At 47.7% G+C, this 18,200-nt stretch overlaps 1 protein-coding gene across 2 annotated transcripts in view; it reads right to left on the minus strand.

Moving 5' to 3' along the window:
- Nucleotides 1–18,200, minus strand: part of USF2 (upstream transcription factor 2, c-fos interacting) — a 344,237-nt gene that overhangs the window by 141,682 nt on the left and 184,355 nt on the right. For both annotated transcript variants that reach the window (XM_030212692.1, XM_030212691.1), the window contains exon 4: nucleotides 14,411–14,530. In XM_030212692.1, the coding sequence (XP_030068552.1) occupies nucleotides 14,411–14,530 (120 nt within the window). The remainder of the gene's footprint in view (nucleotides 1–14,410; nucleotides 14,531–18,200) is intronic.

Here is an 18,200-nt window from a genome sequence, read left to right on the forward strand (position 1 = left end):
ATATCACCCTTCCCATCACGCACATGTGTGATAGCACGATCCATTTTATGCCTTCGTAGCTGCATAGCAAGGAGACGGCCTGCCTTGTTGGTGAACTCATACGAGCTAACTTGCCTCCGCGATTGTAGAAAGCTAAGATGTTCGGAATATAAAGCATCCAGTTGCATTCTTGCTCCATGTAATTCCTCCAAGACTATTCGGGAGCCTCTAGCCTTATGCCGCTGCTCCAGATGCTTAATTTTCTCCAGACAACTCGCCAACTGCAGCCGTCGAGCCTTTGCTCGTTTACTAGCTGTTTGCAAGAAAAAGCCCCTCGAGACCGCCTTCATAGCATCCCAGACTATGTTTAATGGTGGTCCCGATTCAACGTTAAGTTCCAAATATTCCTTCAACACATGCCTACAGCCCTCTACCACCTCCGCGTCTAGCAATACATTAGCATTTAATGTCCACCTCTTATCCTTAACCTCAGCCTGGATGCCCGGCACCACCACCCATACCGGTGCGTGGTCCGATATAGTCATGCTGCCTATACCCGCCTTTGGGCCTTTCTCAACCAAAGCGAGGTCTAGGAAGATACAGTCAATCCGAGAGTAGGAGGCATGAACCGGCGAATAATATGTATAATCCCTTTCCGTTACGTGGTTCAACCGCCACATGTCCAACGCACCCAGGGAGTACACTAATGAGCCTAATGCTAATGACTCCTTGTTTTCCCTCTGTTGACCATTTCCTGATCTATCTAGGGTTGGGTTCATAACAGCGTTAAAGTCACCTCCCAGAATTAGTGAACCTTGAATGAATGTGGCGAGAGCATTTTTGATCTTAGTGAAAAAGGGTCCCTGATGATCATTTGGTGCATATACGGATGCCAGGGTCAAGTCCACCTGATCCAAAACTATGTGTAAAAACAAAAAACGCCCACCCGGGTCTCGCTTAATCCGCTTTACTTGGACTGCAAGCGACGAGTGAATCAACACTGCCACTCCACGTTTTTTGGAACCGTCAGAGGACGAGGCAAAGAATGCTGTCGGATAGCTAGAGTGAGAGAGGAGTTTTTCATGTACCCTGCGGAGATGTGTCTCCTGCACTAAAACTATCTGTGCTTGGAGCTGTGATAACTCCTTAAAAAACTTCTGCCTTTTCTGAGGCATGTTCAAGCCTTTGACATTATAAGATATAATTTTTAAATCAACACTCATATTTAGGTATGCATCCAGGTTGTGCCTAAAAGAGGTTCAATAGATCTGGCCTCTTCAGTGGTAGGAGCTTCCTCCTGTACACAGCAAATCTCCCCCCCCCCCTTCCTCCCTTCCACCAGCCTCCCCCCATCCCCCCCTAGCCCACCCTGACCCCCAACTTGAACACCAGCCAGAGGATCTATGTCCCCTGAATGGGATATGAGAAAGTGACCCACCAATTCCCCAGCAACCCAGCCCATCTGTCCCCCCGCCCATCCCGCACCCCTCCTTTATCTGCAGCTCTTTCCCTCCTCCTTTACATCCTGTCTCCCTTACTGCCCCATGCTTAACAGTGAGCATTTATTAAATCATCCTATTCAGCTCTTCCATCTATTTCTCCACACATACCTTCCCCTTTATTCTACCTGCCTTATGGCCTTATCCCCCCGCAATTCCACTACACCCTCCCCCTTCCCTCTCTTTTGAGCTACACAATTAGCATGATATACATTAACCTTAACTCAAATACTGACTATAGAGTCCATCTTGGCAAGCTATAGTTATACCACAATTGTCCAGCATATCCCATAGATCACCTCAGGGTGACACGTCTGGCACCAGCCGATCTCTCTGATCCTCCCAGCGTTCATTCAGGTCTCGGATGCCTCTCCTTTTCTTCTTGGGTTGCTCCGTTTGGCGGTCTCTGGAATCCGCTGCCATTTTTGTAATTTTTCTTTCGTCGCTGGCGCCAGCTCCCCTGGAGGCGCTCTCGTTGCAACTAGCCCCGCCGCATGCAGGATTTCCCAAGCCTCCGAAAGCAGTTGGACTCTGTGTTTGGTTCCCTACAGTTCAAAGTTCAGTGAAAACGGGAATCCCCATCTGTATGACGAGTGATGTTTAGTTAGCACTTCCAATGCAGGTTTCATCTGGCATCTCTGTTGTAAAGTATACTGAGACAAGTCCTGGTACACCGAGATCTTGGCTCCATTGTATTCTAATTCCTGCACCTTCCGTGCACGGTTGATGATCTGCTCTTTGACCTCATACTTATGGAATCGGGCGATAATATCCCGCGATCTACGTTCTTGTCGTTGGCCTAGAGCTCTGTGCGCTCTGTCCAATTCAATCATTATCGCCTCTGCGCGCTCTGTCCAATTCAATCATTATCGCCTCTGCATCGGGTCCCAGCAGGGTGGCGCACAGTGATTTTACTATCTGTGGGACATCTTCTATGTCTCCCCCCTCTGGAACTCCGCGAAAACGGAGGTTATTCCTCCTACCTCTGTTTTCGATATCGTCCAACTTATATGTTAATTCAGCATTCTTTACTTCCAAGGCCCGGAGTTGGGTTTCGTGCTGCTGCAGGGATTCAGAGTGATCATCAAGCTTCTGCTCGGCTTCTTCAACTCTGCCCCCCAGTTCCCGAAGGTCCACGCTCATCACCTCCATGCGTTCCAGGATTTCTTCCTTGGACGTTTTGATGTCATCCTGTATGCTTGTTAAAAGCTGGCGAAGTTCGTTAGAAATGCCTTTTTTTGCCGGGGGCTGTCTGGACTCTGCTAAGGAGAGCGCGGAGTCCGAGTCCGACGGTGAGGCTCGTGCCCGAGACTCGTGGCGCTTCGGCGTTTTACCAGGCCCGCCGTTCGCCTGTCTCTCAGCCTCTTTATTCCGCGATTGACTCGCCTTACTCATATTAATCTGCTGTGGGAGGTTGATTCTGCCCACTTTAGGTCGCCGATAAAGCCGCTTGCCGATTTTATTTGCCGTTTATGGGTGCTACGAGCGGGAGCTCTAGAGCTAGGCTACCGACATGGAAGGTGACGTCACTTCCTCCGAACTCTTAGCCTTCTTTAGGGCCAAATCCACAACTCCAGAGTCCTGAGGCAACTGAGTGCGCATCAGCTCTGGGTCCCCATGGATCCGGTACTGGGACTCGATCTTCTTGGGAATGTGGGGATTACTTAATGGCTTGGTCCAGTTCGCCAGCAATGTCTTTTTTAGGACATGATGCATGGGTACTGTGGACGCTTCCTTAGATGGAGAAGGATAGTCCAGGAGCTCAAACATTTCAGCCCTGGGCTCGTCCTCCACAACCACCGGGAAGGGGATGGCCATAGACATCTCCCGGACAAAGGAAGCGAAAGACAGACTCTCGGGCGGAGAGAGCTGCCTTTCAGGAGAGGGAGTGGGATCCGAAGGAAGGCCATCAGACTCCTCGTCAGAGAAAGGGTATGATACATACCTGTAGCAGTTGTTCTCCGAGGACAGCAGGCTGATTGTTCTCACGACTGGGTGACGTCCGCGGCAGCCCCCACCAACCGGAAATAAGCTTCGCGGGACGGTCAGCACGCAGGGCACGCCCACCGCGCATGCGCGGCCGTCTTCCCGCCCGTGCGCGACCGCTCCCGCCAGTTGAATGACTAGCAAAAAATATGAAACACACAACTCCAAAGGGGAGGAGGGAGGGAAGGTGAGAACAATCAGCCTGCTGTCCTCGGAGAACAACTGCTACAGGTATGTATCATACCCTTTCTCCGAGGACAAGCAGGCTGCTTGTTCTCACGACTGGGGTATCCCTAGCTCTCAGGCTCACTCAAAACAAGAACCCAGGTCAATTGAACCTCGCAACGGCGAGGGTATAACAGAAATTGACCTACGAAGAACAACTAACTGAGAGTGCAGCCTGACCAGAATAAATTCGGGTCCTGGAGGGTGGAGTTGGATTTACACCCCAAACAGATTCTGCAGCACCGACTGCCCGAACCGACTGTCGCGTCGGGTATCCTGCTGGAGGCAGTAATGAGATGTGAATGTGTGGACAGATGACCACGTCGCAGCCTTGCAGATCTCTTCAATAGTGGCTGACTACAAGTGGGCCACTGACGCTGCCATGGCTCTGACACTATGAGCCGTGACATGACCCTCAAGAGTCAGCCCAGCCTGGGCGTAAGTGAAGGAAATGCAATCTGCTAGCCAATTAGAGATTGTGCGTTTCCCGACAGCGACCCCTAGCCTGTTAGGGTCGAAAGAAACAAACAATTGGGCGGACTGTCTGTTGGGCTGTGTCCGCTCCAAGTAGAAGGCCAATGCTCTCTTGCAGTCCAATGTGTGCAACTGACGTTCAGCAGGGCGGGTATGCGGCCTGGGGAAGAATGTTGGCAAGACAATTGACTGGTTAAGATGGAACTCCGACACCACCTTCGGCAGGAACTTTGGGTGGGTGCGGAGCACTACTCTGTTGTGATGAAATTTGGTATATGGAGCATGAGCTACTAGGGCTTGAAGCTCACTGACCCTACGAGCTGAAGTAACTGCCACCAAGAAAATGACCTTCCAGGTCAAGTACTTCAGATGGCAGGTATTCAGTGGCTCAAAAGGAGGTTTCATCAGCTGGGTGAGGACGACGTTGAGATCCCATGACACAGCAGGAGGCTTGATAGGGGGCTTTGACAAAAGCAAGCCTCTCATGAATCGAACGACTAAAGGCTCTCCAGAGATGGCTTTTCCTTCCACACGATAATGGTAAGCACTAATCGCACTAAGGTGATTCCTTACTGAGTTGGTCTTGAGGCCAGACTCTGATAAGTGCAGAAGGTATTCAAGCAGGTTCTGTGCAGGGCAAGAACGAGGTTCTAGGGCCATGCTCTCACACCACACGACAAACCTCCTCCACTTGAAAAAGTAACTCTTTTTAGTGGAATCCTTCCTAGAGGCAAGCAAGACCCGGGAGACACCCTCAGACAGACCCAACGCAGTGAAGTCTACGCCCTCAACATCCAGGCCGTGAGAGCCAGAGACTGAAGGTTGGGGTGCAGCAACGCTCCGTCGTTCTGCGAAATGAGAGTCGGAAAACACTCCAATCTCCACGGTTCTTCGGAGGACAACTCCAGAAGAAGAGGGAACCAGATCTGACGGGGCCAAAAGGGCGCGATCAGAATCATGGTGCCGCGGTCTTGCTTGAGCTTCAGTAAGGTCTTCCCCACCAAAGGTATGGGAGGATAAGCATACAGGAGGCCGGTCCCCCAATGGAGGAGAAAGGCATCCGACGCTAGCCTGCCGTGTGCCTGAAGTCTGGAACAGAACAGAGGCAGCTTGTGGTTGATCTGAGAGGCGAAAAGGTCCACCGAGGGGGTGCCCCACGCTCGGAAGATCTTGCGTACCACTCTGGCATGGAGCGACCACTCGTGCGGTTGCATGACTCTGCTCAGTCTGTCGGCCAGACTGTTGTTTACGCCTGCCAGGTACGTGGCTTGGAGGAGCATGCCGAACCGACACGCCCAACGCCACATCCCGACGGCCTCCTGGCACAGGGGGCGAGATCCGGTGCCCCCCTGCTTGTTGACGTAATACATTGCAACCTGATTGTCTGTCCGAATTTGGATAATTTGACAGGACAGCCGATCTCTGAAAGCCTTCAGTGCGTTCCAGATCGCTCGGAGCTCCAGGAGGTTGATCTGCAGATCCTTTTCCTGGAGGGACCACAGACCCTGAGTGTGGAGCCCATCGACATGGGCTCCCCACCCCAGGCGAGATGCATCCGTCGTCAGCACTTTCGTGGGCTGCGGAATTTGGAATGGGCGTCCCAGGGTCAAATTGGTCCGGATGGTCCACCAGAGCAGTGAAGTGCGGCAACTGGTGGAGAGGCGGATGACATCTTCTAGATTCCCGGTGGCCTGGAACCACTGGGAAGCTAGGGTCCATTGAGCAGATCTCATGTGAAGACGAGCCATGGGAGTCACATGAACTGTGGAGGCCATATGACCCAGAAGTCTCAACATCTGCCGAGCTGTGATCTGCTGAGACGCTCTGGTCTGCGAAGCCAGGGTCAAGAGATTGGTGGCCCTCGCTTCGGGAAGGTAGGCCTGAGCTGTCTGGGAATTCAGCAGCGCTCCTATGAATTCCAGAGACTGAGTTGGCTGGAGATGGGACTTTGGGTAATTTATCACAAACCCCAGCAGCTCCAGAAGTTGGATAGTGCACTGCATGGACCGGAGGGCTCCTGCCTCCGAGGTGTTCTTGACCAGCCAATCGTCGAGATATGGGAACACGTGCACTCCCAGCTTGCGTAGATAGGCCGCTACCACCACGAGGCACTTGGTAAACACTCGTGGGGCAGAGGCGAGCCCAAAGGGCAGCACACAATACTGAAAGTGGCGTGCGCCCAGACGGAATCTGAGATACTGTCTGTGAGCTGGCAGTATCGGTATGTGAGTATATGCGTCCTTTAAATCCAGGGAACATAGCCAATCGTTCTTCTGAATCATTGGCAGAAGGGTGCCCAAGGAAAGCATCCTGAACTTTTCTTTGACCAGGAATTTGTTCAGGCCTCTCAGGTCTAGGATGGGACGCATCCCCCCTGTTTTCTTTTCCACAAGGAAGTACCTGGAATAGAATCCCTGCCCTTCCTGCCCGGGTGGTACGGGCTCGACCGCATTGGCGCTGAGAAGGGCGGAGAGTTCCTCTGCAAGTACCTGCTTGTGATGGGAGCTGAAAGACTGAGCTCCCGGAGGACAATTTGGAGGCAGGGAGGCCAAATTCAGGGCGTATCCGCACCGCACTATTTGGAGAACCCACTGGTCGGAGGTTATGAGAGGCCACCTTTGGTGAAAAAATTTTAACCTCCCTCCGACCGGCAGATCGTCCGGTACGGACACTTGTAGGGCGGCTATGTTCCCGTGGATCCAGTCAAAAGCCCGTCCCCGGCTTTTGCTGTGGAGGCGCAGGGGGCTGCTTAGGCGCACGCTGTTGACGAGAACGAGCGCGCTGGGGCTGTCCCTGTGCCTGACGAGGCCTTCGGGCCGGCTGGTTGTACCTACGCTTTGCAAAAGAATAGGGTGCAGCCTGCCGTGCCCGGGAAAAACGCCCACCCGTGGGGGCGGGTGCTGAAGGCGCCCGGTGGGAGAGCTTGTCGAGAGCGGTTTCCCGCTGATGCAGTTGGTCCACCATCTGCTCGACCTTCTCACCGAAAATGTTATCCCCCCGGCAAGGGACGTCAGCCAGTCTCTGCTGGGTGCGGTTGTCCAGGTCAGAGGCACGCAGCCATGAGAGCCTGCGCATCACTATACCTTGGGCCGCAGCACGAGATGCCACGTCACAGGTGTCAAAAATCCCCCTGGACAGGAACTTTCTGCACGCCTTCAGCTGCCTGACCACCTCCTGATAAGGCCTGGACTGCTCCGGCGGGAGCTTATCGACCAGGTCCGCCAGCTGTTGCACATTGGTCCGCATGTGGATGCTCATATAGAGCAGGTAAGATTGGATGCGGGTCACGAGCATGGAGGATTGGTAGGCCTTCCTCCCAAATGAGTCCAGAGTGCGAGACTCCCGCCCCGGGGGCGCCGAGGCGGTATCCCTCGAACTCCGTGCCCTCTTGAGAGCAGAATCCACGACCGCTGAGTCATGGGGCAACTGGGGCCGCATGAGCTCTGGGTCAGAGTGGATCCTGTACTGGGACTCTGCTTTCTTGGGAATGGTGGGATTAGTTAGTGGTCGCACCCAGTTCCGGAGCAGCGTCTCCTTCAGGACATTGTGCAGCGGTACCGTGGAGGACTCTCTAGGTGGTGATGGATAGTCGAGGACCTCGAGCATCTCGGCCCTCGGCTCTTCCACAGAGACCACGGGAAAGGGAATGCTTATAGACATATCCCGCACAAAGGAGGCAAAGGAGAGACTCTCAGGAGGTGAGAGCTTCCTCTCCGGTGACGGCATGGGGTCCGAGGGAAGGCCCGTAGACTCCTCGGAGGAGAAATATCTCGGGTCCTCCTCTTCCCCCCACGAGTCCTCGTCCTCGGTATCGGACATTAGCTCATGTAGCTGAGTCCGGTACCGGGCCCGGCTCGACGTCGAGGCACCGAGGTCTCGGTGTCGTCGAGCGGTGGACTCCCGCGCCGGCGGGGACGGAGCTCCCTCCATCGACGTCGACGGGGACTCCACCTGCGTGGCTGTCGAGACCGGCACCGCAAGCGGCGGCGGTGTCGACTGCCCCGGCGCCGGGCTAGAGCTCGCCGGCGCCACAGTCATCGGCGCCGAGGGCGCAAGCACCCCCGGCGCCGGCACAGCCTGGCGCATCAGCCCTTCCAGGATCCCCGGAAGGATGGCTCTGAGGCACTCGTCCAGGCCCGCTGCCGGGAAAGGCGGTGGGGCCGGTAAGGGTGTCGGTGCCGGAAGCTGCTGGGGGCCAGGAGACGGCACCGAGGTGCCGGAACCCCGACGCGTCGGTACCTCCACCACCGACGGAGATCTCTCCTCTCTGCGATGACGCTTCGGCGTCGACTCCTCTTCAGGGTGCACCGAGGGCTCCCGGTGACGGCGCTTCTTGTCTTTTTTCCGGTGCACGTCACCGGTGCCGGAGGGCATGGAGGAGGAGGAGGTCGATCCCCCTCGGTCTCGGGGTACCGGGTCCGACAGGGTTCGGTGCCGTGGCTCACGAGTTGAGGGAGTGACCGGGGCCGACTGCCCACGCGGTCTCTCTACCCCACTCTCGCCGGCGGACCGGCGGGCCGACGGGACCTGTTCTCCTGGGGTCGCTGCCATCGGTGCCGATGTCTCGGGCATCGATACCGGTACCGAAGAACCGGTCTTCGATACCGATGCCGTCGAGGTCGACGTCGAGCGGCCGGCGCAAGTTCCAAAAAGACGGTCCCGCAGAACTTGCCTCGCAACCTGAGTCCGTTTCCGGAGACCGAGACACAAAACGCACGACTTGAGATTGTGCTCCGGCCCGAGGCACTGGAGGCACCAAGCGTGGGTGTCGGTCTGCGAGATCGGCCGGCCGCAGCGACCACACTTTTTAAATCCACTCGGGACCTTCGAGGACATCGACGGAAAAATCGCGTCGGCGAAGTCAAAGTCGGCAATGGTGGCTAAAATCACACCACGAAAATTGTAACCGACCGAGCGGCCACTAGGCCGCAACGAGGCGTCCCCGCTAGAAAGCGAGGGAAAAGAAGGAGCGCGTGCTCCACACGCGCAAAATTCTTTTTTTTTTTTTTTTTTAATAAAAGAGAAAGAAGAAGAAGAAGAGGCCGAACAGGCCAAAAGCGACGATCCGCGTAAACGCGGTCGAAAAAATCCGGCGGCTGAAACGAGAGAGAGGGGAAAACACAACTCTCTCAGTCGCGGAAAAAAAGTAACTGGCGGGAGCGGTCGCGCACGGGCGGGAAGACGGCCGCGCATGCGCGGTGGGCGTGCCCAGCGTGCTGACCGTCCCGCGAAGCTTATTTCCGGTTGGTGGGGGCTGCCGCGGACGTCACCCAGTCGTGAGAACAAGCAGCCTGCTTGTCCTCGGAGAAATATCTGATGTCCTCCTCCTCCTCCCACGAGGCCTCACCATCGGTATCAGACACAAGTTCATGAACCTGTGTCTGAAGCCGTGCCCGGCTCGACTCCGTGGAACCACGTCCACGATGGGAGCGTCGAGAGGTAGACTCATTCGCTCGCACCGGCGAAGCTCCCTCCGCCGACGTCGTCGGGGAGCCTTCCTGGGAGGCTACCGCAGTCGGTACCGCAAGCGGCACCGATGTCGGAGACCTCACCCCGGGCAAGGGGCCAGCCGGCGCCTCACTCGACCGTACCGGTGGCGCAAGCACCCCCGGTACCGGAGGGGAAGGGCGCAACAGCTCTCCCAGGATCTCTGGGAGAACGGCCCGGAGACTCTCGTGCAGAGCGGCTGTGGAGAAAGACATGGAAGCCGATGCAGGTGTCGATGTCAGAGTCTGTTCCGGGCGTGGAGGCTGTTCTGGGCTGTCCAGAGTGGAGCACATCGACACCTCTTGAACAGAGGGTGAGCGGTCCTCTCGGTGCCGACTCCCTCGGCGACCCAGAGCTCTCGGTGCCGACACGGAAAGGGGACCAGTGTCGATGCTTCTTCGACTTCTTGGGACGAAGCACGTCACCGGAGCTTCCCGGCACCGACGAGGAGGACGTAGAATCCAGCCGTCGCTTCCTCGGGGCCGAGGCCGAAGAAGGTCGGTCTCGGGGGGGCTGTACCGCAGGAGCCCTCAGGGTAGGGGGAGACCCACCCGAAGGCTCACCGCCACCAGCAGGGGAATGGACAGCCCTCACCTGCACTCCAGACGAAGCACCACCGTCCGACGACATCAGCAGACGAGGAGGTCCCGGTACCACCGACGCCGACGCAGCCTTCCGATGTCTCAGCCCCGATGCAGAGGGTCGATGCCTCGATGCAATCGCGGTCGAGGATGAAGGTCTGGACGCTGGCGACGTCGATGCACTCGATACTCCCGGTGCCGATGCCGACGAAGAGCCCGAGAACAAAACGTTCCACTGGGCCAATCTCGCTACCTAAGTCCGCTTTTGTAAAAGAGAGCACAGACTACAGGCCTGAGGGCGGTGCCCAGCCCCCAGACACTGAAGACACGACGCGTGCCTGTCAGTGAGCGAGATTACCCGGGCGCACTGGGTGCACTTCTTGAAGCCGCTGGGAGATTTCGATGACATGGGCGGAAAAATCTCGCCGGCGAAATCGAAACTCGTAATTGCGGTAGGCACCAAAAACGAGGGGAAGAAAAAAATCGACCCTGGGCCTGAAAAAGGCCTACCCCGAAGACGAAAGAAAACTTACCGGGGCAAAAACTGGAAGTAGCGGAAAAGGAAAAAGACCGAAAAGGTCCTCTTCCAAAATCCTTTTTTTTTTAGTAGCGAAACCAAAAAGGAGACGCGCGAGGTCAACTTAAGGGGCGCGAACGGCGAAACACGACCGTACCGAGCGCGGACAAAAGAAGACTGGCTGGCACGAGCCGGTTTCGGGCGGGAAGACGGCCGCGCATGCGCGCTGCGCATCGGCGCGCGAGGGCTAGCAAAGGATTTTGCTAGTGAAGATTCCGATTGGAGGGGCTGCCGTGGACGTCACCCATCAGTGAGAACAAGCAGCCTGCTTGTCCTCGGAGAAGGCACTTAAACATGGCAAAAAATTACAGTCTAAACAATTACATTGAGAGGAGCTGCCTCAGACATGTCTTCCCCTTACCATGGATGAGAAAAGACTAATTGGCCCCACGCTTCTGAGTCAGGCAGGAAGGCACCTGTGCATGTGTGGTGGGAGTGTGCCTCGAACTTTTAAAGAAACAGTACGCTGGTCAGAGTTTCCACACTAGGCTCCGTGAATGACGTCACTCACATGTGAGAATTAGCTGGCCTGCTTGTCCTAGGAGAATTCTAGATGTACAGCTTATCTCCAACAAGTCATGGGAAACATAGATATGCAGGAAAGGTAGATGTTTGGCTTTCTTTATTTAAACCATCAGGTAAAGACTATAAATAGGAGGAAGGGCACACAACTACATTCAAAGCTCAAGCCGGTCTAAAGAACAATTGCACCTGTCCCACCATCATACCCTGTTATTGAAGGCTATACATTCAGGAGTAAATATTCAGCATGATTTAAGCTGGCAAGAAAGCCTCCAGCCCACTTAAACCACACTGAGCTGGCCATTTGCCAATATTCACCAGCACTTAATTGTGGAGTGCAGATGAATATCAGCTCCGACTGCCACAACACTGTCTGGGAAGTTACTGAGGCGATCTGGGGGCAGAGTCAGGAAAGTCACAGAAGTTATGCAGGTACTGGCGATATTTAATACGAGTGCCTGTATACCTAACTGGGCAAATTGGACCACAAAAATAGAAGTCCTAACATAACCTGGGTAGGTATGGAGGTATGGCACTGAATTTTGGCTGTATCTGCATACCTTCCGGGTGTCACTGCAGATCCAGATATTTAATGCTGGGGTCTGGACATGACCTGGTACTGAATATCTGGCTCTATTTTAGCTAATGGCGGTAAGTGTTTAGAAAAAAATCACTGCAGCTGGCTGATTATTGACCTGTCACTGTTTTAACTCCATGGTAAAAGAAATGCTTTAAGTGCACTACACAAATTGATTTGCTGATGCCCTTACCAAAAAAAGTGGGATATTCTGTGGCTACTTTCCCTCTCCACAGGCAGACTCCTAGAATCAGTGAAGTCATTTTAAGAGACTCTAACTATGACAATATGGGGGGAAAAAGGTAATAAACCACCCAGAAGGGAAAACTAATTTTAGTTACTACTACTACTATTTAGCATTTCTTGTTAGACTATCACACTAATTGCTGAGAGAATACTGAACTCTGATTTTAAAACAGAGAATGGAAAAACCTAAAGGGAACATGTTTCTCCCTAAGAGTCTCGTAAAGCCCTGCATCTTATACTTCCAGGGAGGTGACACCTGTTAAGCTCCTTAATTACAAAGAGCAACGTTGGATTTACACTTTAGACACTTTATCCCATAGGGGACTCAATAGCCAATTAAATTGTGGATCCTTATTGTGACAATAAATTTTTTGATCTTCTGATTAGCCTTTCTGTGTTCTTTTTGACTGGTGGGGAACTGTGGTTTCAGCTACTTAAATAGTACCGCCTTGCCGCCATGTTTAGAGAGATGTGTATCATGGCGAGTTGCAGTAAGTAGGTTATAAATGCATATTATGCTTATTTTTGAGTCAGGTTTTTCTTACTAATAAGCACCTTGAATTTGTTTTTTAGTGGACCGGATCCTGATGCAGCATAAGTGAAACATGCTGCATGTCAGCCAGCGGTCCTATCGACTATAACAGGAAACAAAAGCTAAGTTACATATCATTGGAATGATTTAATAGATATGAGCTAAGCAATTCAATGTTTGGATGTTAATCTGTTTAAAAGTTATAAATAAATAAAAAGAGTAAAAAAATAAAAATAATTCTAATAAAATAGCAAAAGTGAGTTTAAAAGAGAGTTTAAATTTAAAGTCATTATAGACCTGTGAAGAGGCAAAGCGAGCTAAGAGTTGATCTGGCTCTTATGAAACAAGTCGTGTAGATAATGAACACAGTTATGCACCCTGGAATACAGTCAAAGGGCAAAGGCCATAAATCGTGAGGCCCAGGAACTTATGATCTGATATGATATCCACGATATCGGATTTGACAGTCCTCCTGGCCTTTTCCATATTGAATAAAAGTGGGGAAGGACCCTGTATTTCTGAATCTATAGATGCACAGACCAAAGAACTGGCAGAACCCCTGTACGTTTAAACCTTGGATGCTTCAAAATCCCGTTCCATAAAAGTCCATATTATAACCTTTGTCTTATTTCTTCCTAACAGAAAAGCTGTGGTGGTGAAACCACATAGCAGTTTGGAAAAAATCCCAGAGCGCTACTTTTTCCCTGTAAATGTGTTGTTAGACTGAGTCAAGTAAAATATGTATTTCTGGACTCTCAACAATTAACATTTATATCAGCTAGAAGACCAATAGCTGGAGTTTACATTTATGCTCTGTTCATATATGCCGCATATTGGGATAAGCATAGAGGAATCCTGTGCAGAAGGAATGGATCCTCAGGAGCTTAGTCGAGATCGGGAGGCGGGGCTGGTGGTTGGGAGGCGGGGATAGTCCTGGGCAGACTTATACGGTCTGTACCAGAGCCGGTGGTGGGAGGCGGGGATAGTGCTGGGCAGACTTATACGGTCTGTACCCTGAAGAGCACAGGTACAAATCAAAGTAGGGTATACACAAAAAGTAGCACATATGAGTTGTCATGTTGGGCAGACTGGATGGACCGTACAGGTCTTTTTCTGCCGTCATCTACTATGTTACTATGATATCCTTACGGGCAAACAAGCCTGGGAAAGGAGGAAGCATAATCAAACATGAGAATGTGATCTAGCAGGTGAGGGAAACTAGATAGTTTTGAAAAAAGACCAGATGATCCCGAGTAAGATAACTTGCTGAAGCCTTGTAAATCATTGTTAAATACAAGTGTATAAATATAGCTGTTTCAGTTCAGTATGTTGGAGTGATAGATACAGAGAACATATGTATGCAGTAGTTCTAGCCTACCATGAGAAAATATTAATTGTATCTATGCTTGGTAAGTAAATAAATTACTTTTCTCATAAGCAGCAGCCTCGGTCTTTTATCTCTACAAATTGTGGGTAACTGGTATATTTGGAGAGGCGGTAAAAAGACCTAAACATTTACATTGAATTAATTCAGTCAGTCGATACTGAGGTCTATGATTTTTCATTCTAAAAAGTCTGTTCTAATTCTGTTTTTTGGACGTATAAGATGCTGGGCTATATGTTATTTGTGTATTCTGCCCCCCATCTACTGGAACTGAGGTTTTTATGTAGGCCTATTGAAGTTGATTCTCCCTAAAACAGAGAAATTAAATTCCTCATTACCACCTGAGCAACAGTCTGCTGTGTTCCCCCGAAGGCTGCTGTGGAGACCACACTGACTGCTCCCGTTGCATCTCCTTGCCCATCCAGTTGACCATCCGTCACCTGGACCACTCTGTATGTCACCTATAAGGAAGACAGTAAGAATAACCATTAGCCTCTCACTGAAGAAAGAAAAATCAATTTCTTGGAACAATTATTTCTATTTTGAGAACGGAGAGACAGAAATAGCTAACGTCAAGAACTTCAACTCATCAAATTGCAAGCTATGAATGTCGCACAGAAAAAAACAGGTGGAAAAATAACTTCAAGGGATCAATCCAAGACAAGAGGTGAGATGCTCCAAAAAAAACTTTATTAAGGACCCAACACGGTCCGTGTTTCGGTTTTTAGAAAAACCTTCATCAGGGGTCTATAACATAACAACAAAAGAACAAAAGAACAAAACACATATATAATAGGATGAAAAATAAATAGAAACAAATTAAATCGAATGTATTACAACAAATTTCAATATAATGTAGAAATTGAAAAATATTAAAAATATATTAAAAATCATTAGAATATTAAAAATATTAAAAATATTAGTTATTCCTAATATAAATTAAATTTTCTGACATATAATCTAATATATTACCAAAAACAATACTATTACTATACCATCAGACAAACAACCAAGTAGGTAAAAGATAAAAGGTAAATAGACTCTATGTAATTTAATTGGCAGTATAGGGATCTATTTCCAGTAAAATCCAATAGAACGATACATAGTTATGCATGATATGTGGTGAATTACTTTCAATAGGAAAGGTGATAATAGTTACCATGTTTCAAATAGTAACACATTAAACAAATAAATAACAGAACATCAATAGCAGAAAATTTCTTAATCCATACATATTAAATAGTAATAAAAATAAATATACACATAAAAGTAAAATTAGACATAAAATAAAATTAAAATTAGACATACCAATCAGTAGTTGCACAGAGGATATACTGACAGACAATGGAGCTCATGAAATGTGGTCTCTATTAAAATTGTATAAATGAGAAAATTATTAAATATTGAAAAGATAATGAATCATTAATAACCGAATTGTATTGTATTTTTATACTGTGGAAGGGTGATAGTGGTTTATTGCAGCAATTTTATGAATGGATCAATATATGTGATCCTAATTTGAAATTCAAAATGCAGTTTGACACAGATAGCATTCCTTTTCTAGACATCAAAATTAAAAAGGACACACATAGGCTAACCACTTCATTATACAGAAAACCTACTGATAAAAACTGCTATCTACATTATTCAAGCTATCACAATAGAGCACTAAAAGACAATCTACCATTTTGCCAATTTTTAAGATTGAAGAGAATATGTGCTGATGCAGATGACTACCATAAACATTCTAGAGATCTAAAGAATAGATTTAGACAACGAGGTTATCCGAACAGATGTATTACAGAAGGGTTTAAAAAGGCCGGTATGAGAACTAGAGAAGAATTGTTAAATACTGGTGTCAAATCTCACTCCACTCCAAATCTAGTCTGTGCTCTTAGATTTTCGTCTTTTAGCCATTCTTTTAAGAAAATCATTTTAAAACACTGGCATATCGTTCAGATACATTCATGTTTTAAAGAGATTGTTCCAATCTTTGCTCTTTCAAGAAATCCTAATTTAAGAAATCATTTAGTTCCATCTTTTCTTCCAATGATTACAGATAACGTGACTCAAAGATTTGGTGGACACAGACCGTGTAATTCTTGCACAGTGTGTGCCCACTCTCTTCAGCTAGATTCATTTATACACCCCACCACAGGTAAAAAATATGAACTGAGATTTGACAGTGACTGTAATTCTGAGAATGTTATTTATGTAATTTTATGTCCTTGCAATATGATTTATATTGGCAAGACTAAAAGGGAAAATAAAAACTCGCATTATTGAACACCGCAGCTGCATCAGAAGGCAGATCAAATCAGCTCCATTAGTTGAACACTGGATTGATGCTGAACACAGCACTGATGATCTAAAATTTTTTGTGTTACGTCTCATTAAACCAAATCCTCGTGGGGGAAATATTGATCAGGCATTGCTAAGAGCAGAACAACGTGCAATATACCAAGCCGAATGTGTAGCCCCAAAAGGTCTCAATAAAGAAATTGAATATTTACATTTTCTCTGAGAAAATTTTTCTGCTATTCCATTTTTAAAAATGTTTTTAATTTTGAGACGGTATATATATATATACATCTTTACATTTGTAATATCATCCATACCTCTACCGTAACGACCAGTATCGATTTTATATTACTTTTGACATCATGTTTACTAGTATCATTTTATAGCAGCAATTTCGCTCTATGTGTATCCAAATATCCTTTAAAACATTTTTATATTAGGATGGACTAGTTATTTTTGTTTATGCGTATCTAAATACTCACATGGAGTATAAACATTTTTTTAGAAAATAATGATTCCCTATTAAATCATTTCATCCTATAATGTAATCATATTACAGTGTTGGGTATTAAAATATTTTTCAAAATATACTTTTGATTTTGAATAAGATGGCAATCTTATCATTTCATTATTATCATTTTTATTATTTTTATTATTCTTCTCACTTTCTTCTTTTTCTTTTTATCTAATATATTTTTTCTCCACATGTCCTTAATAGCTTTTATATTTATATTTACTTTTCCAACTGAGAGAGACATTTAATGTAACATAATACGTTTTAGTCTATTTATCAATCTAAACGTTTTTATGTCTTTCAACGACTTTTTACTATATACCAGTTATTTATTTAAAACTCCTTTGTAAGATTTCATATAAGCAGTCAACTCACGGGTGTTATATATATATATCTATATATTACTATCATTTAATTTATCAATGAGGTACCGGTTGATTAAACATTGGATCAAATATTGGGCTGCTATATTATTTTAATTATTTAATTTATCGCTACCACCGAAACATATATATTACTATTATTTAATTTATCAATGAGATCCCGGTTGATTAAACATTAGATCAAATATTGGGCTGCTATATTATTTTAATTATTTAATTTATCGCTACCTCCGAAACATATATATTTTTTGGTGAGTTTTTCCAATTGGTTGTCTTAATTTTTATGACCTGTGAGCATTTTATCCAATGTCTTCTTATATAACTGGTTGATATAATTAGGACATAGTATTTTTATTTTTATTAATTTTATCCAAGTCATATTAACTTCAGTTAATTGGTCCTTTTAAATTACTGTGCGATGTTTTTGTCACTCAGTAATCTGATCTATTTCACTCACCAGCTGATACAACCGTCACCGGTATTTTACTAGTCAGCACAAATGTCAATCTTGATTTTGAGATTTGATGTATCCTATCAATGAATCCCACGATTCACCACAGCGCTATTTAGATCGATTGTATTTTGGCGCCTTTTTTTCGACACTATCTCATATTGAATCTGTCAGTACGAGGCAACTATTTCCAATTCATTCAAGGTAAGGTAGTTTTCCTTTTTTTTGATTTTACTTAGCTTATTATGAATGCCCGATATTACATCATTGATACATTCTTAGTCAGTTTTTATTCGGCGTTTTCTGTTAGGGAGATATATATAATTATATTCACTTATACTTTACATATTAGTATTGGGTACATCCCAGCGCCATTGTTTTTCAATTATTTTTTACTAAACTGTTATGTTTTTTTGATTTTTTTTTTTTTTTTTTTTTTGATTTTTTTGATTAATATATGCGCCACCACCCTCTCTTTGTTA

The sequence above is a fragment of the Microcaecilia unicolor genome, chromosome 8 (genome assembly GCF_901765095.1).
Source record: "Microcaecilia unicolor chromosome 8, aMicUni1.1, whole genome shotgun sequence".
Classification (NCBI taxonomy): domain Eukaryota; kingdom Metazoa; phylum Chordata; class Amphibia; order Gymnophiona; family Siphonopidae; genus Microcaecilia; species Microcaecilia unicolor.